Genomic DNA, 23,273 nt, shown 5'->3' with positions numbered 1-23,273 from the left:
GACCATTCCTTCCCGAGACTTGAGTCTAAAAAAAGTCAATGAAACATTAATTATTTAAGTGTACCCAGTGACGGATCTATGGCGGGAGGCTATAGGGGTTATAATAAAATTTGGTTGAAATATATACTAGATAAAATCGACATTTTTGGAGGTTGATCCTTTGTAAAAAAGTATTTATGTATTTCAATTTTACGAAGCATTTACATACCTACTTTAACAAATTATAATACAAATTAGTTCTAAACTTAGGGCCTATTTTACACGCTTCTAGTATGTTACAGTCCAGTGGCAGATCCCGAAAGGGGCTAGAAGGGACTATAGCCTCCCCTTGGGTATCCAATTTTTACCCCCGACTTAACCCCCCCTTGTCCATATTCTGGATCCGCCACTGAGTGCACCCTATGTTATTGTTTGGAAAATATATGTTATGAGTATATAACCAGACATTAGGTTGCAATTTTTGGACTTGAAAAGGTCCTTGATGGTTGTCCACGAGAATGTTGATGTTTTCACATCACACAGTGCGAAGCGATCAATTTTTGAATGGAATCATATCTCTGCTCAACTGTCTTCCACTTATCATCTATGTTCCCTTCACACGATTGATCCCTCAAATTAACAAAACCACAAAAGGGACTTCATTCCTTTCGTATCTCTACTATTTTCAGTACTCCACCCACCTCTTCCTCCTCTTCCCTCAATTCATGATCACTTTCACTAATGTCTAAAATGCCTATTCTGGTGACTACTATAAATAGAAGTGAGGAAAAGTAAAAGTATCTAATCATTCCATTCTGTACACTTTACCTTGAGATACGCTTCTTCTGCCTCCTTATACAGCTTCAAATGGTTGAATGTCCTCCCCACATTAATGTGAGCTCCAATGTCATCCTCTTGAACCCTGTGATGGTGAAGGAGAAAATGTATAAACTAATTGTCCAATGATTATCATGCGTCACATAGGTCATGTGATATATTTGATTAAAAAAATGTCAATTCACTCTAATGATCAATAATATGACAAACTATGTATGTTAATCATTTACCAAGTTAAGTTTTTCAGTGGAAATTCCCTTATTTTGGACTACAAAATGGCAATTACAAAAAATTTTGATTTGAGTTTTTCAATGAGATTTATACATAGGCAAATCTAATTGCTTAGTTCTGAGGGAAAAGAAAGGTGCATTAAACTCATGGATGACAGGCCTAGAGCAGTAAAATGTTGCTTACCTCACGGCCTTCTGGAAGTACTCAAGGGCCTCTGGGAACCTTCCCTCTTTCTCAAGGGCGTGGCCGACATTATTGAAGAGCTTGGCATTCCTCTGATTCACCTTCAGCCCAGACATGAATATGGTGTACTCTGACTCCCAGTCCAAATTTCGTAAATAAGTTTTACTTCCATGGACAATCAGGAGGAGACTGATTCCTAGCCATGCAACTTTTCTGAACCTGAAACATAAGTGTAGTGACAGAAATAATATAGGGAAAGTATTTGAATGTAAAAATTACATTTCCAAATGTTTCAAAAAGTAGAATTTTATGTTATCACTCCATCTTACATTGATGGAATTGAAAGTTAAATACATCGTTGAGTCCATGCATTAAAAGAGAAACAAAATTTATAACTGATTGCAATGGTTACATAAAATTTACAATAGTACACAACACTCAATACCAGAACAAAATATATCTGGCTTAGCTAATGACTCAGCTGTAGTTGGAGATGAAAGACGAAATGGTTCTTTTGACAATCACCTCTCAATATTGAAGTGACTCACCTTTTCTCGGCTAGAAGATTCCATCCATAAGCAACAAGCATACACCATCCCATTGATGGCATGTAGAGAACCCTCTCTGCGACCACAAATCCAACAGGGAAAAACAAGTTGGAAGCTGGCAGGAATGGCAATACCATGAAAGCTAGGCTCTGAAACACAAATGAGAGGACAATAACAGTTAATTGACTACCTCAAAATATTTTTTCTATAAAAAATTTGTCATTAAAGATCAGTGCATTATTAAGAAATGATGCACTTGCCAACACTACCAAGGCATGGGCTGAACAATTTTAATATACTCTTCTGATTAAATGATATAGTTTTGCACAATTTATGTCCTTAAGTAATAATACTCAGTAAAAGTCACATTAGTTTACCTTTTATGCCTAAAGATTCAATGCAAATACACCCTAAGATAGTAATGTAAGGAATTTTCTTATTATATGGATGATACCTCATGAACAATCAAAGATGTATTCAGTGTCATCACAAGGTTGGTATTAAATACCTATTTTCAATAGTACCTTAGTGTGCAGGGTACCAGATCATGAAGTATCACCTTGTTTCCTACATAAAGTACAGATTCTGGTGACCAATTTACACGAATGATGTAGAATGTTTGACTCAAAAGACATTGAAAGGGTGAAGGTGTCAGACAGTGCAATTTAAACACTCTAAATTCAACAAAGACAAGAGTTTACTCAGAATTTTCAGAAGGCTGAATAATGAAGGAAAAGAGTGCTGGTTCTGAGATCCTAATAAAAGGAACAGCGGTACCAGATGAGAATGAATTGGATTAGCAATAACTTAGTACTCTCTCCCCCTAGATATTTCCATGAAGGATAGATTGTGTTGCTATTGAAGGTATAGATTTGCTTGTAGCCTTTGCTAAGATACAAGAGTGTGTAATCATCCAAAAACAATACTCACCATGACAATCACGGTGGCTTGCCTCCGGTTGCCAGAGCATAGTGCAACACAGCACAGAACCAGCAAGGACAAGGCCGTGGCTATAGTTGCCAAGTTTCGGGGATCGAGGAATGTTTCGACGAGGGGCACAGTGCCCATCGTCCAATCACAGCAGAGGTCGCATGGGAAGAGCAGCAGCCAGAGGTTGACCCCCACCAAGTAGCTGTACGTTAACTGCCGGGTGGGACTTGGGGCCACAGATGCTGGGTTGTCAAACCTGAGGAAAGGAAAAGCCATGAGCATATATCTTGTCACAATCTCTTCCAATGATCTCTTATGCATTTCATACATTCACACTTTCAGAATTTAATTTGGGTTCATATTTACCTAGAAGAAGGTGCATAGTTATGTACACAGGTTATATTAATCTAATAGGTAATTAGAACTTTTATTGCATAGCTTGACCTTAGTCCTTGAGACACCAGTAGGAGTAAAGCAAAAGTTGTTGTCAACAGTACTAAATACATGCAGATAGATCACAAAAATGGAGGGAACAAAACCAACATCTGCACTGGGGAAATCTTAGCCACCAACATATTTTTATGTCATTTTGAAAACAATTCAAATGGGGTTTAATTAGCTTTATTTTTTTGAGAGAAACTAATGTATTGCCAGGAAATTAGAGTGTGCCAAAGGGTATATGTATGTTGAACCTCTATAAGTATGAAAAAATTAAGGCCATTCCACGAAAAGAAATTGAAGGTAGCTCAGAATGAAATAAAAACTAATCAACAAAATTTGTAAATACCACTGAACAATTTTTTATTTGGTTGACCATTTTAACCCATTATGGCACTAGCATGTATAGCGAGTTTATCACGCTCGGTTGGAGATCTCTAAATTATTCCTAAGTACTGTCATCATGGAGTAATTATAGTCACATTAGCAGGGGTGGATTGATTTTTTTTGAAGGGGGGAAAGGGGAATGCGGTTCTTTACTTTCCTCGACTCCTTTTTGGTATGCAACACATCTCAGCGATAATGCACCTGAGGTCTGATGTGCATAGACAATTGGCTTTTCGATATTCATCAATTATTTATAACATTGCTTATTAAGTTGGCGAAATAAAAAATTTCATTAGAGAGCCACCTCAAAGAATTTTTAAAATGTTTACAGAAATTTCGACCATCTTAATCTACCTCTTAAGGCCTGGTTACACGGTACATTAACATGTAAGAGTCAATGTCTGTCTGCGTGACCGATTTTTTTGGAATGGAACTGAATATGTACGAATGCATGAACCAAATTAGAACAGGTTCTATTTTCTGGTCATGCATTCACACAAGTTGTGTGGTTACATGGCGCATTTTCGTGTTCATTCATGCGTTCATATAATTAGACAATAACTCCTAGGGGTTAATGCATCGGGTAACCAGGCCTTTATAATTGGCCAAGAGTTGTGAGATAAGTCTGGCGCAGCTCTCCACTAAATTCTCCTATCATTTAACTTTTCCTTTTCAACATATGTCCTCTCTTTTTCACAAATTCCGGGCAGGGGGACTCGTTTTTCCCCTTGGCCAACTCGGCTACAAGGATTTTTATTTGGGGGAAACTGTTCAAGGTTATTTGCATTAGTGAAACAACACTTCTGCTGTAGCGAGGCAATTAAACAGGTCGTGATTCAAATGGTAAGCAGAGAGGTGGCATATGACTGGCTCGGGATATCAACCCTAGGGTTGGTTTGGACAGGTGAGGGTAGAGCTGGCCACCTACTTAGTCACAGCAGTGAAGTCAAAACAGTCACGGGGGCAGTTCCTTTCCCTGGGCCACCTCGCACCTCTATGGTCTTGCTTGGGGTTTTAGTTTAGACTCGCAATGGTAGAGCTCGCCCCAAATTAAGCCACATGTGAGTAAAATTCACACCATCAGGGGAGGGGGGCAATCAGTTCTTAATAATGGGCCACCTCTCATGGTCTTGTTTTAGATATTTTTTTTATCTTAAATGCTCAGAAAACAGCGCTTTGCAGGCCTGAACAGTGGGGGAAGACAAAAAAACAACCACATAAGACAATCGCAAACATCCATGCCCCGGATAGGAACGACCTACCAAGGCGGGACTCGAAACCGCGACCTTCGGTTTGATATGCGATTCCCCTCTCCAATCTGCTGGCCTTTTCGTACTAACGCAATTTTATCCATTTTATATCCTAAATAACCTGTTCTACGTAACTCATTCGGGGCCGTCCCTTGCCCCCCTTCCCCTACAGCTATCCTTAGACGGTTGTCCTCATCAGGCCTTCATGTCTCAGAATGGGTGTACAATGGCTTCACCCGAGATTCAATCCCGAGACCTCCTCCGTAACTAGCCCAACAGTCTACCCACTGATTTAGCGCTTTCCCTGCGAATATACTGTCGCCTCGTACTGCGTGAAGAGTTCTCGGGATCGTCACCGGGTCAGGAACTTCATTATTGCCGACGTTTCGATGTCCGATTCTGCCATCATCATCAGGTCCAAGAGGACTGCATAGAGGAGGCCCAATTCCATCCCATAGAAGGTTGATCTCTGCTGCCACTTCGGTCGCATTTCAATCGGCTTTCAAGCTTGTCCGCGGCGCGACAACGAGTGCAATGCGATCCGCTTTTTTCCAATATTATGCTGCCTGAGTTTTGCAAAAGCAAGGAATGGAATTAAAGAGTTATGAATTTGATAAATCACATAATCATGATTGTAAATTTCCGTTGACACCCCTAATTATACCTTATTCGCCGAGAAACTTGGATCAATTTGTCCGTCAGCGACGCGAGTGGCGACTTTCGTAAACCCATTTAAATGCGCGGTGGGTGACAACACATTTAGAGACCAATTAGAGGATCCTCTTTTGTAAATTCCGTGCTCAGGGCTATGAGTGATCAGCCTCCTATTCATAGCCCTGAGGACGATGGCCGAGTCGGACATCGAAGCGTCGGCAGTAATGCAGTTCCTGACCCGGTGGCGATCCCGGGAACTAATCACGCGGTCTAGCCCACTGGGTCACCGCGCTTCTCAATGGAGAATCTCCAACGCGGTGGAATTCCCGAGAAGAACGTAGTCAGTCTACCGCCTCATCAGGAGGAGAGGGAGAAGAGACCGGAGAATGACGAGGTCGTAGCTCGAGTCTCCCTCGAGAGATCGATATCTCGCGATTCCCCCCTTCATGCGAGTGTGACTTGACTGTGAGTGTGAGGGAGAACCAACCCCTCCCTCCTTTCGAGGTCCGTTCACAAAAACTCAATGTGACGTAACGTAACTTAATATTACCATGACGTCATCAACATCATCATCATAGGCCAACAATCGTAAGATTGGTTCGGCGCAGCTCTCCATTCCGCTCTCCCATCTGCCAGCCTTTTCATAAGGCCTGGTTAAACGATACACTAACATGTACGAGTTAATGTCTAAATGTATGAACGCGTGAATGAAAACGAAAATTCACCGTTTTATTTTACCGTTTTTATTTAATTTAAAAATATGTATTTAATTCACCGTTTACCCACCCAATTTGTGTATGCATGGACGAAAAATTGAACCAGTTCTGATTTGGTTCATGCATTCGTTCATGTTCCGTTCCCCCAAAATCGTTCACGCATAAACTCGAACGGGCTTAAGTACCGCGTAGCCAGGCCAACAGGGACGTATTATTTCCATTTTATATCCTTATCAACATGTCCTAAGTAAATCATTTGGGGCCTCCCTTGTCCTTCTTCCCACCACCCACCTGTATTTCGACGGTCGTCTTCATCAGGCCATCATGTCTAATGATATGGGCGACTAAGTTTTCAGTTCTTCTCATTCGGGTTTTATATTCAGCAGACTGGTCTTTCGGGATATACACCGCATGTATACTTGTCATATTCAAGCAGTGGTGCCGACTCCATGGGGCCTGAGGGGGTCCGATCCCCCTCAATAATTCGTTATGGGTGTGAGGAAAAAATGTGTCAGGCTTGTCGATTTTCCCCAGAGTGTCCAGATATCGAGATTCGAGTTATCAGGGTTCTAATGTTGATCATATGACTCTTCTAAAACGCTTAAAAAACTTAAAACTCAATATCACTGATAACCTCAGACTTTACTTTGTGAAACCTCTCCATATTGGAAATAAAGAAATGAAACTTTTTAAGGTTCACTATTTTTATTTAAAGTTCATTATTTTAATATGGGCACGACCCGGGTTTCGCAACGTGGTTACATCAAGTTACAAAGTTTTATTTCTTTATTTCCAATAGGGTAGTTTCCTTCATCAAAGAAGACGAAATGCAATGATTGCTAATCGTTACCCACCATTAGGGTTTTCATAATATACAAATTATTTGGTTTTAGAAATCCCAGTTTAAACGAATGGCAATGGTCAATTTTAACCTCATTTGAAAAAGGCCAGATTGGAGCCAATGCGATGCCGCTCCACGTGACGTCACAGGGACCTAGTTAAACGAGAGGAGAGGAGTTTTACATCGTCTGAGATTACCAATGCATGCATGAGTCACAAAGCTCAGGAAAAAATCTCTTAATAATCACTTGTTAAAATTGTCTAAGGTCGGAAAGTTTCCTTCGTTTGATAAGGTAGTAATAATCCATATTTAAGCCAAGCGCTACCTGCTAGCAGGGTACTCTGCTACCTAATAGCAGCCTGCGTCGTATCAGCGCTCAAGCCTCGCCTCAAGGTCACCTCACAGGGCGGCAGCGGGAACCAGAAATACGTCACACGGACTTTTCCCATCATTCCTACTTAGCCGTCGCGTTTTCGCGCGCTTGAAACTTTTCACTTTTCTTTCAATAGCGAAAAATAGATACCGTCATTCGAAAATCTAAGAGCGTGAAATGCGTACTCCAGAAGTAATAATCTTTCGATTAAGGCAATAAGAAAATAATTGGAAACCACCCTATTAAAACTCACTACTTATAAAATTTCCCAGGGCAAGATCCCCGGTTTGGACCCCCCAATATTTTTTGTAAGTCGGCAGCTCTGTATTCAAGGTCGATCAAGTATCCCTTCATCGACCTGAAGAAGTCAGCTGCAATACCGGCGAAACTGTCGTCTACGAAGATAGGCACTCGCGGCGCATATCCCGTGAAGCTCTCCGCTGAATCTTCACCTCGCGCAAGGGTTTTATATTAGTGAAATATTCCAACAGTCACATGCCAGGAGGTGTATCAATCGTGAAATTAATTTAAGAGAACTCTCGGTCACTACTATCTCCGTTTCTATTGGAAAATGTTTAGAGGGAGAACCAACCCCTTCTTCTCCCGCCTCAATACCTTGCGTGCGGATGGTGAGAATTCTATTAATTTTTTTCCCGAGCGTTCCGCACGGATGACGAAGATTCTCGTCATTTAGGCCCGTCCAACTTGAAAAAAATTTAAAGCATACAATTGGCATTTGATAGTACGTTTTCAGTTGTTCGTTACATATGGATGTATCGTAATGTTTGATTAGGTAAAGTTATATTTTATGCATTTGCTTTTTAACTCGATGATAGATAAACTCGGATGGGAATCTCTATAAGATCGTAGATTGAAAAATAGACTAAACCTTTTAGATAAATTCAGGAGCAGTGTCTTTTCTAACGAAGTTAGCCATATCTTACGAACGCCAACATACTACGGAAGATCAGATCATAAAAATAAAATACGAGAGATGGACTGTAGAACAGACAGATTCCGAATGTCTTTTTTTTCCCACGATCAATAAGGGATTATAACGGCAGAGTTAGAACTCACAAATAGATTAGATGACTTGTAGTGTAGCATACTAACTTATGTATAGCTAAATGCATGTTTCTGAATTTTATTATTATTTCTAACAGCATGTGATAGTATAATTTCCTGGATATAGACAGTTACTTATGCCACTTATTTAAAAAAAAATAAGTGGTATAAGTAACTGTCTATATCCAGGAAATAATGGAATACCACATAGTTAACCAAGAGTTAGCGAATTTTGATAGTATAATTTGTTAGTATGCGTGATGTTTTTGGACCGTGTGGTGTGCATATGGGAGTCCAATTGCATGCTGGTGATTATTCACCCCCCTACTAAACACCTTAGAGGTGGATCGAAGGGTATAATGTAGATATAACTATGTTTAAACCAAAAGCAATTCGCCCAAATTGGCGCATACATTTTCAATGTCAACACCTACGTACAGGTACTTCGATAGTGCACATTTAAATACTCCGGTACGTTAAGTGTTGGGATACGTTCACATTAACTTAACATTACGTAACTGAGCTTAATATAGCCCAGACATATTATTGAAATAGGCACTCCAACAGTCGTACGTCAGGTGGTGTGCCAGTCGTGAAACTAACTCGAGAGAACTTTTGGTAGGGTTTATTATCTCCGTTTAGGATTATTTGAAGCGGTCGCATTACTTCCGCTCGTCCATTTTCTTTTTTTAGTGTAGTATTACTACACGTTTCAAACTCAAGTTATCACCTTGGAATCAACAGGGCAAATTAAGTAGACCTTTCCAACATTTACGTATCTCAAATAAAAATATACAACCGAGCCAATACTGAGTCATAATTTTCAAATCAGAGATACAGAAAAATGTTGACCAGAGTCTACCTTACACACCCTGAAAATTTCAAGAAGACAGCGTAAGTTTTAAATTAGTAATACGTTACGAAAAAACCTGGTCCTGCAATAACGACGGGTCATTTTATGAGTAATTTGTGCATTTCTCAGTCAATGTTTATTCCAAGTCGAGTGACACCTATGTTTTTTTATGAACCAGTGCACGCTCTTCGTAAGCTTTCGTTGCGTCGAGGTAGGCAGCTGTGAAAGAGATCTCAAAATCAAGGATGTCAGTCTAAATTACACGAAAGTCAAAACCAGTAAAATTGCAATAGCTTCGTTACCGGGAGCGAAATGTAAAAGCGGAAAGAAACAGATTAAAACCCGAGCAGCTAATCTCAGGGTCGAAGCGAAATCCGACTAAAAAACTACTCATGGTTGAAACTGAACTACTAAACCTCTGGGAAGAAACGAAACACAGATTATGTTTCGCACCGGAAGGACCACGTACTTCATCTTCGAACGGTTTAGTTTCCACCTATACACCGAGTACGAAGTGTGACTGAATGAAGTCGAGGCTCGGCGTACCGCCTTTAATAGATTCATGGGGCACTAAAACACTCAAATCTTATACCGCAAACAGGAGACCGCTGAACGATGATAACCTGTCAACAGCATGCAAGAGTCATTGTACAAGCAGTTTTCTAGATAATACGAAGTGGTATTTGCACCAAACTCTCCGCAACATTTTCCGTGCATTTTCAGAGCTTGTGACAGTGGCGTAACTATGGGGGGGGGGGATGAGGGGGATAGATCCCCCCCGAAGCCTCAGAGAAAAAAAATATTATAAAACTATGGCCTAGTTTTGATGTATAATAATTGCACCTACTTTAAGTTAAATTTGAAGTACCACAATGATGTAAAATGAATTTCCAGGCATGTCATTTTTCAAAAATTTTCTCGGAACCCGATTGCTTGGAGGGGGGCGGGGGGCGCCCCCTGGGCCCCTCATCCCCCCAAAGCATATTACTAGTTACGCCACTGGCTTATGATGTTTTTATAAATTAGCTCATGCATTGGAGAGTGGGGAGTGTGGTAGCCTGGGAGTGCTGACTGAAAGGTCCCAAGTTCAAATCTCGGGTGACTCTTTCTGACCCCCAATTTAATTCCTCAAAGGTCACCCTCTAACGTCACATATTCAAACCAAATTTCGGGTTGAATCGCTAAAGAAGGATAAGTTTAAGTTTTTGTTAATTTTATCAAACAACTTCATCCCCGGAGAGGAGCGTTGTGGACTTCGTTTTTGGAGCTTCTGAGTGAGAAAAAGCATCAGTAATTAGTCAGTAATTCCATCGTAAGGCATTGCAACTACCTGATTTTATGTAGTAAGATAGATATTTGAGCCATAAGACTCAAGTTCATTCATGCTGCGCTTCAACCATCATGGAATTTTCGCCGCAACTGTTCGTTGTGACGGATGTCCGCCTTTTTTTAAAATTTTTATTGGGAATCAGCCATTAACTTCACTGTTACCGGCATTCCTAAAAAAATATGATGCTGTTACATGACGCATTGCTCCGGAGAATTTTTTTATCACGTCGATTCAAAACCTTTTTCTTGACATAGAATTCTAAAATTTGCCACGTATGTGTACAGCATCATTGATATTATGTACTATAATAGGCTGCCTATACCGCTGTGTATTGCTTTAAGTAAAAATTAATTTTAAACACTTAAGAATAATTTAGGACTTGTTCAGATTTTAAATGTATCCTTCCTTTTTAAAATGCGAATAAATGGAATTTTTTTTACATTTTTCTATTGATAAAGTATACTTAATTTGGCGAAGGTGGTCGCCCTACTGACCGAAGGTCCCGGCGACAGCAATCCCGTCCCACAATGCTTGTAGTCCACGCAACAACAGCCGTCATCGGTCGCACTTGCTGGAGACTGTGTAGTGTGTACCCCCGCGCATAGGGAAGTTACGGCCTTGAACCGAAGGTAATGTCATTCTCATGTAAGTTACAAAGTATATACGTTCTAATTGTATTTCGTCAACAGACGGCTACATAAAATTGTCTTTCCATGCTAAAGTTTCTGGAAATTATATTTTCAAGTCCGCATTTGCATGCTTCATCCACTGACGATAACGAAAATTGAGCTTTTCTTGATATATTATCATGTATGTATAAAATATTATATTCCGTGGAAATTCAAGTAGAAAATCAGAATGATAGCCTCCTGCGGCGGTGCTAATCAAAATATTGGAAAATGTCGTTGGCAGCTAAGTATAAATGCCCATGTAAAAAACTGATATGATACTTTCATTATACTATAATATCTGCGATGAAAATAAAATATTGACATGTCGCTGCACTACGTCATGCATCATCGGCAACTTTATTCTGTAATTGTTGTCAGATAACGATAGTTGCATGAAAATATCGCCTCGATGGTAAATTCAATAAAACTCGAAAATGCATTGCTTTAAACATGTAATGACGTAACTGCCCTCATTGTGTGTGACATCCCTATGAAAAGGAAATTGCGAATAAGCCATTGCTTGAGACTATCTTCGTCAAGCAAATGCTTAAGATGCGACTATGAATACGGCCCCTAGATGTCATCTACAAAAACGAAACTTGAAAAATAGGCTTAATAGGCATATTTGTTTTGAGCTCATGAGTCACGGCGGAAGTTCCTCAGTAAAAGCACAGTTCATATTCATCACCACGCGGTCATCCAATTTGCACCGAATTTCCCATATCGCGGTTATCGTAACTGCATCGGCCGGGGGGGAGGTCGATAATCCAGACAAAGGGTTGGTTGCATGTATGTACGTAAAAAAGGATAGACACAAATGACGATGAGACGTGATAAAGAGGGCTGGCTGCTTAATTAGGGGTCGCGGGACTGCTGCTTACGAGAGGGAGATTTGGGGGGGGGGGGGGGAAGGCTAGACCCCTCGTGCCCTCCTTACTCCACTCGGGCAAGCGGTCCGTCTTTCAGGACGACGACGTGGGGGGTCAGTGCACGCCAGTGACCTTCTTATTTCACTGACTCAGCCGGCAACGACGAACACTGCGCTGAAAAGCTGGCCAGTACCCCAACAATCGACTATTTCTGGCCGTAACTTAAAAAATATACAGGGTAATCATAAAAGAATGTTGCAGTTTTGAACATAGTTAAAATGTGAACAGAATTACTAACAGTTTATGTTTTTTTTTAAGAATTTATAGTCTCAAACAGTTGTTTTACATACATACATGTTGGTAATTAATAAATTTTAATAAGCGCAGCGCTTAGTCGCTCGACAAGAGGGAAACCCAGCGTCTTAACCCTACTTAACCTACCCGGCAACTTAAGCCTACCCATAACGAAAGGCGCTGAGGGGGCCTTAGAAACCTATTTTTTCCCGAATTAATTTTTTGTTATTTTTATTTATACTAAGTATATAAATCGTATTTACAAGAAATTGAAAATGATGGCAGTATTCATGTTACCCCTTGCTAGTAAAATTAATATCATTTAAAAATATTCTAGTGGAAAAAGCTATAGTCAATTCTTGAGATTAATATTTTTGTTCCGATTTTGGAACACTGGGAAAAAATGGGTTACGTCCCATCTGACGGACGGAGTACTGTACTGGAAGTGCCCTCCTCAACGTGCACTCAAGCTCAGCCGCCTCAGACAAATATCTGCCACCCTACCCCTACTTTCTACCAATGAATTACTGAAACCTTTTATATTGTTTCTTGATAACCCTGTATATACAAGCGTCAAACTCATGTGGAGCAAAATTGACCTTAATTTTTGAAAAGAGTTTTATTTAATCATTCCGGCCTGTCAGAAATGAACTGAAATGATGCATAACGGAGTTCACGAGTTAATGAAAAGTAAAAAATTTTGCTCTACTTGCAAGAGAGTATCGTTAAGTGTTATTATCACGAAGAGCAAAAGTCACGCACACACACTATAATTATATGAAAACAATAGATCTTTACCATGCTCCACCATTTTTCATGAGTTAGTGACGTCATTTAAGATCTGGTTCATTGAGTCGTTCAGAGAGGCCCGATCCTTGACGGAAATAATCGCTGATTAGGGTTTTGACAGCGACCCAAGCGAGACGGGTTAGCGGGACGAGAGGTAGCGGAAGATACGGCTAGCCACTCGGCAAGAGTCAGTGACGTCATTAACTTATCAGCTGAAGTGATGATCCCGAAGATATTTTGCCACGAATATCTCTATAAATAGGCGACGGAACGATAAACGGAAAAATAAGGGTCTCTTTATTTTTCAAACTCTACCGCAATCGACGTTAATTGAGGACCCCAGAAGCCAAGGGGCACAAGTGCAATTTTCATAATTTTGGAGATTAGGGCAGATAATGGCTGGTGGGGTACACATTGGCGTTGTGGCTAAGGGATACAGGTGAATTACTGATAATTATATGCATTGAATGATTCACTTGCATCCCTTTGCCACAGCAATATTGTGTGCTCCACCAACCATTATCTGCACTTATCTCCAGAATTATAAAATTTTCACTAGGCTTCTAGGGTTCTCAATAGGGTAGTTTCCTTCATCGAAGAAAACGAAAGGCATTGATCGCGATTCGTTACCCACCATTAGTGTATTCATTATACACAAATTATTTGGTTTTAGAAATACCGGTTTAGACGAATGGCAAGGGCCAAATTTTATCCTCATTTGAAAAAGGCCAGATTGGCGCCCATGCGATGCCACTCCACGTGACGTCACAGGGACATAGTTTCTACACGAGAGGATAGGAGTTATACATCGTCTGAGATTACCAATGCATGCAAGAGGCACAGAGCTCAGGGAAAGATGTCTTAATAATGACATCTATTAAAACTGGCTAAGATCGGAAAGTTTTCTTCGTTTGATAAGGTATTAATAAACCTTTTTTAAGCCAAGGGCTACCAGATAGCATGGTACTCAGCTACCCGCTAGCAGTGGCGGCTCGTGAGTCAAATACCTGGGGGGGCGCACTCCACCGGGGGGTCATAATTTTTTTATATTTCCTGTATTTTATTAAGTTTTTACGGCAATCTAGGAACAAAATTTAGTAATGCCATATAATCCGTTTTTTTCAACAAAAATACCTAGTTTTCCTAATAAAGCTTGATTAATAAATACTAAATGCGGTAGACTCTCGTTCATGCGGATCCGCTTAGTCCGGACTCGATTATACTGATCAATGATCTTGAAGAATAAAAATATAATTGCGGCGATATTTTGCAAGTACAAACGAAAATACGTAACTTGAGGTTTTAGCGCCTACATTCTTCGTGCGGATATGCCCGAAATAAACTTATGTTGTTCGTTTTGCAATCATAATGCGTTATTTGTCAAATCTATTCGACATTTGCAAAGATTTAGGTAGCAATGACACTTGTAACACCTGAGGAGGGAGGGGAGTGTCACTGACTTCCACTAGGCAACAAACACTACTAGAATGCGCGCGCTTTGCTATTGTAGATGTAAACTTTGATTGCGGTGTTCGCGTTGCTTCTTGAATACAGTATGATTTAAAATCAATAATTAAATATTTCTCACACATTTTTAACAAAATCTGAAATACTCACATGCCTTTAGTTATATTGCACAAGTCCATCCTTCTTTCCTTTTGTCCAGCAAAGTGATCAATTACACGTTCGTTGAAATCAGCGCCGGACAACAATTTCTTTCCGATTGAACACATAGCAAGGGCACTAGTCTATAAATAAACAAGGGACGACACAAAATGAGCCGACGAAAAATACGACCAAAAAGAACAAGGTGCCAGGACACAGATTTGGGGACAATTTTTCCCTATATTTCCCTAAAACAAAAACGAGCACTGTTGATTAATTCAAAATTGTCTTCTTGAATGTACACTTAGCACTAAGAAACTTCTTAATCGGCAATTAAGCACAGTTAACTCCTCAAAAATGATGTCTGAACTCATTTCACTCCGTTCTTAAGGAGAGTCTTGCGTTACTATAAGGAAGACTCAAGGGAGATAGAAATCGTGGTCCACTAATGATGATTCAGCTGAGGGACGAATTTAAGGTCAGCAAAGGCACTCAAGCAAACAAAAGACGTCACGCACCATCTCCTTGAGTCTAAGATTCATATGTGGCAAACACACGAAACGTCAACGGGTCGCACTTGGAATAACCATGTCTTCGAAATCATTGCCATGATATAATAGAAAATAAATTCTAGATCGTAAAAGAAGACGGCTCTGAACCACAGATAGGAGCTGTAAGGATCTCCGCACTGATATGAACTCTTCGAAGCCACTTAAATCAGACCCAAGTGGACATTTTCCGTCAGACAGCTACCGCTCTGCCGCTGAGGAATTAGGTGAACATGAACTAATACAACAAGGACGGCTAGAAAAATGATGAACCTACACACAAAAGGTGCATTGTACGCGAAACTTCTTGACATTCATTGAATGACTCTATTTAAAGTCACGTTTTACGGGTTAAATCATGTTTAATCCTTCACCCTATCACGCACGCGCCTATTTCTTAAATTATAAATCAGTGGGGAATGTTAACTGATTTTTTCTAATACTGCAGGTCTTTTGATAAATTTATCTGAAAAAGAGGTACCGTATTTCTAATCATCGGGAAGATATGAATACATTGTTCAGGCCTAAACATTATAACATTAGTTTCCCCAAGGTTCTTGAAATTCGTAATCATAACAGAACTGTGGCAAATACTCGAGAATAGTTTTCCTACGTCAATACGGCCTTTAACTGGTTGGATTTTATGTGTTCCGGAATTCAAACACCCAAAAACGCAAGCATAATGAGATAATTTATTTTCTGTAGCAATACCTACCAGTAATTAAAAATTAAAATCGTATAACTACACCCAGTACAGTGACCATTCTGATTCCGTACGTCCCTTTTCTGTGGCAGCACCAAGTAGACGCCAGTTTATACGCCCGCCGGCCTGCGCAGCGATGTCAACTCACACGTCGCTCTGCGCATTCTCGGACGACGTCCCAAGACCTCCATAAGACACAACGTTAGACGCGTCATAGCACCAGCGGCCCCCACCACTACCACTCTCCATATAACTGTATGGGGATGGATTGGGACGTTCTGGCCAGCGCCCCACGGCTACAAATACGAACTTCTCGCGCCATTTCTTTTCGTGTTTTTCCAATACTTTCGATGTATGGGACTGAAAAAAACACTTTGATTAATTAGATGTTTAATTATAAATTAATGGATATTTATTTTTTTACTTTTTCAAATATTTGGGAGGGGCGGCGTCCGAGAGTCCTTATGGGCAAGCCGCCACTGCCCGCTAGCATCCTGCGTCCTATCAGCGCTCAGAGCCTCGATCAAGGTCACCTCACAAGGCGGGAGGGGGAACCAGAAATGCGTCGCACGGACTTTTTCCCATCATTCCTACTTACGCGTCGCGTTTTCGCGCGCTAGAAATTTTTCACTTTTCATTTAATCGCGAAAAATAGGTATCGTCATTTAAAAATCTAAAAGCGTGAAATACGTACTCCAGGAGTAATAATCTTTTGATTTAGGCAATAAAAAAATAATAGGAAACCAACCTATCGTCTGCGATTTTGATACCCGGGTTTGCACACAAGGGGTCAGGTATTTTATGTAGTATGTAAAAAAATAATAGGAAACCACCCTATTACAAAATTTTAAACGAGCCCATTGGAATTTTTAAATTAAAATAACATAAAATATTGGTACATATTTATACACACGAGTGATGAAGATGCATTTTCTGGACGTCAGTGGACAAAGTACAGTCAGAAGATTATATTTTGAATTTTCCACGAAAATGACACATACTTCGTTTATCGCACCCGACTTCCGTAAACGATTTTCGGCCGCGCAGCGTTTTAAACGGGAAGCGTGAGATGCGCCCAAAGTGATGTGGCCCACAAAGAGTAAAAGCAGTCGCAGCGATCCTCGAGTGCTTCATTTTCTTTGGAGTAGCGCGGCGCTAAACGACGCGAGCTGTTGTTATTATTTCGGAGCGCGGGAGCTTCGTGCTTTTGATGTTGGACGATGTCGGAATGAGTGAATGGAGGGCGTGGACCGCTACACAGCGTGTGTCGCGCTGAGAGGTTTTCAATCGCGTCGTGGAAACAGGTCAGGTGGTGCCGGCGCGCGGGCGAGTCCATTAAGGAGAAATGTCCCCGGAGAAGTAGGCCGAGACCATTCAAAACAAACGACTAATCGCATCTCTCCGTAAATATTTCTTTAATGAACACTAATTAGACAAGCGACCGTTTGTACCGCTCGACAGGTTAATTTTTGGTGACATATCACTCATGTTGACAATAAAAATAATTTTTAAGAAACATAATTTAACAAAAAAAATAATTTTTAAGTTCCACAGAATAATTTATTACACCATGGTTCCCCGTCCTGTCGATTAGTTGACAGCTCTGAATATGTTGACTGGCCGACGAAACCATGGTTATGAAATAAATTATCCTATAGAAGTTTATGACGTCATTAATTCGTTGGTTCAACGTGAATTATATATCACACAAAGTTACGCCACGTACCATCTTATTTGGCATATTAATCGTTCACAACTTTTTTATCATTTAGAAATTGTCTAGGTTGTCGAGAACTAGGTTAACATTCGCCGGTGTATCACATTTAAAAATTTTATCCTAATATTTTCTCGAATGTAAATATTTTTAAAATTTGAGATACGGGAAAATGTTGACAAAGATTTCTCCCATATATATGTCCTGATGATGGTTGAGGTACGGTTTAAGTTATTATATACAATTTTTTCCAATTTAAATTTCAGAATATCGTTGGGAACGGTGAATTTTTCATCAAAAGTTGATATTGTAAATAATAACAGCCATTTCTGTCGCGGAATCCATAAAACCAGAGGGTCGTCCCAGAAAAGTAGGGAATTGTTTTTGATAAATAAAATACAACCGAAAATTTCAAAAGGGATTTGCACGGGAAAATTTGCGCAACCGAGCTGATTTTTTTCAGTGGTTTTTAATACAACTAAAAACATATAAAAATCACACGCACGAGCAACTTTCTAAGAAAAGTTTTTTTTTTACTACCATTGTAAGCCTGCAAAGCAAAGTATTGGAACAACGCGGCGGAAACCCCGAAAAATGTAGAAAGTAATTAGGAATGAAATACTTGATTGTTGGCAATGTTCAGAAATGCAGTATTCATAAAGGGGAAGAAGTATCAAATTATGGTTTGAAATAATTTTTTAAAAAGATTTTCCTTTCTCATTTTTTACAACAATATCGGCATTGCGCCGAAGTCACGTGGCTTCAGTGCTGGCTTTAAATTTCGCTACTGTGCGGTTGATGCCCTATTAGTTAGTGCTTAACGAGAGTGAATTGCTGGTGGCTCCAAGATTTAACCCCTCTCCTTCCTGTACGTGCGACATTCGCCCACCAGCGTCTTACAGTAGACTGAGGGTAAAATTTACCCTCATCTTTTTACTGAACACTTTGTAGGACACACATTTCAATAACCATACTTCAAATGTCAGCTCACATAGTCATCGTCAGGTATAAGACGTGATGAATCTGAGCGTTGGAACGCTAAGTTTGGTGGACCTAAAAATTTGTGGATAAATGCAACAGGTTTTTTATATGTTTTCTCGCCACTACAATTATCATAATGAAAAAGAGCAGCAAACGATATATACGTAAGGATGCAGTGAATGGGGATACACAATACAGAAGAAAAGAAGAACGATGGTACTAAAATGTTGATAAATTGAAAATTTGAGTGTGGAGGTGTGTCTTAGAGAAGTATGTTCGAGAAATCAGAATTTTATAGTTTGTATCTACTTACTAGAAAATTTTCCCTCGGTGGTTCATGGTATGGTAGGATGGGTATGGAAGGATGCGTGGAGAGAAACCCGGCGTCGGCATTAGCCTGCTCCTAACGAAAGGCGCCAAGGGGACCACGGCTTAAAGTCCCATCCGACGGACGGAGTGCTGCGCTTAAAATGTCCTCCACAATACATTCTAGCAGGGATCGGGCATTCTCGGAAAATTCTCTGCCACTGCCGGGATTTGAACCCGAGCCCGCCGGGTGGGAAGCCAACACTCTAGCCACCATCCCCCAGAAGAAGATTCTCTTTTCTCCCCTCGGTGTTTCATATGCTTAACACTGGATTGAGTGCAGTGGCTTCATTTTAGTGCTTTTAGTGCAGGCTGAGATTTTTTTATCAGAAGATTGAATTAGTGAAATTTATAATTCTTTTATTCGGTTTTCTTCTACAGTTTAGGTTAGGTCTAAAAAATTTCCAATCGTGCAATGTCACTACTTCGTGAGTTATTATATCAACAACAGAAGGAAGGACGGTGTTGCGTCATAGGGTTCAACAAAAATTGGAAGAACTGGGGAGGGGACTCAGCCCCTCTAAACCCCCCCCCCCCACAGCGAGCGAGAGGGAGTATAATATAAGGCTAGTGGCCGGCCTGGGAGCGTTCGCTCTTTTAAGGAGATGTTTGCTGGAGAAGCCTTATACGCGAATGACCGCACCCACAAAATTGATCTTCTCTCTCTTTGGAAGGCAAGGGGGGAAAAAGACTGAAATCTTTATCAATATTTAATGGAGCTGTTGAGGCGAGGGATGGAAAGGCTCGTTTAAATATTTCCTCCCCGTGAATCGAGAGGTTACTCGGAGCTCCTTTTCTCGCATACGGCAGGAGGAATACGAGACATTATTCTTCAGTGCTGCGGCAGTACGCGTTTACCCGTAAACGACAGCAGTATACGATGTAATGATCCTGGATCATCAATGAACGCGATAGTTTGACGGTATTCTCCGCCAGCCTTTTCGTTTCGGAAGAGAAAAAAATATCCCCCGATCTGAAAGAGATGATCCACAAGGGAGTCGTTAGTGTATTCGCCATCGGAACGATGCGTCAACGTGGAAATTTTAAATATTCATTCATGAAATTCTAATGAACTATGAGTGATAGTAACACTACGCAACCAACTGAAAGCTCACAAACCCCCTTCATACGGAAAATGTTGGTGTTAACTATGTATTTTGACCTCCTGAATATGAAAGCGATACTCAGAATATGGCATCACCCACAGTTTTTGCTCAAATGGAACGCCCTTGGCATTAATGATAATGGGATATTTATTAGCATTACATTACATCCTGTCAACAGTATGATTGGGAAAAGCTGGGGCTGTTACATGGTAATAAAAAAAAACCATGGGTAGAAAGATGTTCGCGTATTTTTGGTACCACATTCCCTGCATGCATCTGACTGTCCGCAGACAAACACCTCTGTCTCCACCTCCTTACTATGCGAGTACCCTATAAAAAAAACTGTACTGTAATATATATAAAAACTGTTATAACACTGTTTTGAGCATCCCCTCCCCGACAAGCACTCATTGAATATATATTTGTCTCCTCCATATCTCCTCTTCTCACCCACCACGTGTAGCACTTCCCCGTCTCTTTTCCTATCCGTCCATTTCGCCTTCTCTAATCTCCTGAATACCCAAATATCGAACGCCTCACGTCTTTTATCGTCCTTTTTCCTCTTGAGTGCGGTACGTTTCCGCACCGTAAAGCGCTACGCTCCAGATCAGACGGTTAACTAGCTGTTTTTTCTCTCTTACCTAACGATCCAGTCTCCTTCCTAATTTACCAACGTCTCTGTAGCTAACGAAGTCTTCTTCCTCTTTAACTTTTTTCCGTTTCATTCTATCCTGCCGAAATAGTTAATACCATCTTTACCTACACATTACTTTCTCGAGATGATTTTTATTAATATATTTTCATCCCTCCGTAAACGAACGGCCTTTACACCGGAAAAAAACTAGAAAAATCAACAAAGAAGACATTCACATATATAGGATAGGATAGGTGCAACTTACGCAAGCGGGACTCGAACCCGCGACCTTCGGTTTGGCAGTTAAGGAACTTACCCCGTCGTTACCGAGGTCGGCATATTCATAACCGCATAACTTTGGTGTTGTTGCGATCAATCTTAATGGTATATTCCTCGCACCGTTTACCTAACGCATCAACCAGAGCACGCAACCCTTTCGCTGTCTGGCTAATCAGCGCCTGATCATCCGCGAACCTTCACTGATTGAGAAATCAATTAAACCCCTCTCTCATGCTTCAACTTCCGCGTCCAACTCGTTCCACGTCTAATTCACTATCTCCTCTGCATACAGGTCGGAGAGTAAGGGGGCAGCAAAGCCGCTGTTCTACGTCTTGTCAGCGATATTCAGAGTGGGTTGCAAAACGCTAGAACTCAAGTCGCAATTGCCTTCGAAGTATCTTATTAAACACAAGTGATGCGAAGCTGTCAGCCTTTTTCGGTAAAATTTGGTTTCAAAGGATATACACACACTTACACACGGTCAAATATTAATTGTCAAAACTTCGGATGCTATTTGAAACAGACGAAACGGAGAGCGCAAGGCATAGAACAATATCGAATTTCCGCAAACCGCGTGAAAACGGAGCAATACAACCGTTACTTTTTTTATTTATCCCTCTACTTCTTTTGATACATTTGTACACATTGCGATTTCGGAAAAGGATTTTGGTTAAAATTCTCGTTAAAATATTTAAAACTGGTTACAATTTTTAACGCAACAAAAAGTAAATTTTCGTGTTATAAATGTTTTCTCATTAATTCTTCGTGAAGAGAAAAATTGCATTTTTGGCTTATTTTTCCAGCACTTCAGAAATAATGAATTTCAAGGGGAATTGTAAAGGTTTTACATTTGGTCATTCAACATTTAACGCATAAATGCAGCCAGGAATGGAAATTCTCAATTAGTTCAGTATACCTACATTTCTGTATAAGGCTTTTCATTGAGGAAATAACGTCATTAAGTGCTCACATTGTTCTTCTCTATTTTTTGTAATCATTCTCTGATATTTCTCATTCCTTTATTTTACTTATTCTTCATTAAGTAAATGTAGAAAGATGTTTTGGTAGGCATTTTTATGAGGTTTGACTCTCAACATTGACTTTATGATTTCTTCCCCACAATCTAACAAATTTATTTTCACATACATATTTTTTTCTAATGAGTAAGAAATATTTATTGTCATCAATATCACTGTAAAAAGTGCCCACAAGGATGGAAGACTAATTATGAAAAGGAATTGGGAAGTTGCCACATATTTCAAACTATTGATTTACTGTTCAGCTTATTAAAACAACTTGTCTGTTTCCACACTATTTTATTTTCACCGACCATGGTTTCGGCAACTTGTGCCATTGTCAAGGTTGCAAGGTCACAAGTTGCCGAAACCATGGTCGGTGAAAATAAAATAGTGTGGAAACAGACAAGTTGTTTTAATAAGCTGAATATCAAAGATTTCCACCACATCACGCCGGACACTGTAACTTTTATTGATTTACTGATTCTGTGACTAGCATATTTTGCATTGGATATTAGCTTTCTTATCACATTGTCTGAATATTGGACATAAAACCAAAAGAATGTCTAGGGTTACAAATTCATCTGATAACTCTGAGACGGAAAATGAATGATCAGTGATGACAATTAACTTGACTTGGATGCCTGGGCATTCATTTATGCCTGCTTAAAGTAGAATATAGAGCACAAATACCTCTGCATGTAATTGCATTGCTTGCTTGGGTGTGTAATAGGTATGTAGGACTTAAAGATTGTGTTTATACCAGAATGCTCAAAGAAGTCCATTTAAATACCTGAATAAGAAGTTAATTCTTATAAATAAAAGCGAACAAACTATGTATAAATCCACCAATTTATTTATGTGGTACAACTAGTTTCGACGCAGCGGCGTCATCATCAGGTACAAAGGCTACAAAGAAACAAACATCTTTATATATCATGTGGTATCGGGAGGAAGAAGGTGGATGGAAGGGGTGGCTGGGAAATCTGAGGTATGTGATTGGGCGTTGTGGGAGGGTGGTGGTGGTGGTGGAACGCCCAATCACATACCTCAGATTTCCCAGCCACCCCTTCCACCTACCTT

At 40.2% G+C, this 23,273-nt stretch overlaps 1 protein-coding gene across 1 annotated transcript in view; it reads right to left on the bottom strand.

The window, feature by feature from the left end:
- Window positions 1-23,273, bottom strand: part of LOC124161844 (protein O-mannosyl-transferase Tmtc3) — a 45,228-nt gene that overhangs the window by 9,618 nt on the left and 12,337 nt on the right. Inside the window, exons 7-10 of the mRNA XM_046538062.1 lie at window positions 2,709-2,964; window positions 1,779-1,927; window positions 1,231-1,449; window positions 808-901 (exon numbers count right to left, since the gene is read on the bottom strand). Coding sequence (XP_046394018.1) covers window positions 808-901; window positions 1,231-1,449; window positions 1,779-1,927; window positions 2,709-2,964 — 718 coding nt within the window. The remainder of the gene's footprint in view (window positions 1-807; window positions 902-1,230; window positions 1,450-1,778; window positions 1,928-2,708; window positions 2,965-23,273) is intronic.

Source organism: Ischnura elegans, chromosome 7, assembly GCF_921293095.1.
Source record: "Ischnura elegans chromosome 7, ioIscEleg1.1, whole genome shotgun sequence".
In the NCBI taxonomy this organism is placed as follows: Eukaryota; Metazoa; Arthropoda; class Insecta; order Odonata; family Coenagrionidae; genus Ischnura; species Ischnura elegans.
The sequence above is the reverse complement of the archived record's forward strand: the minus strand, read 5'-3'. Positions and strand labels throughout refer to the sequence as shown.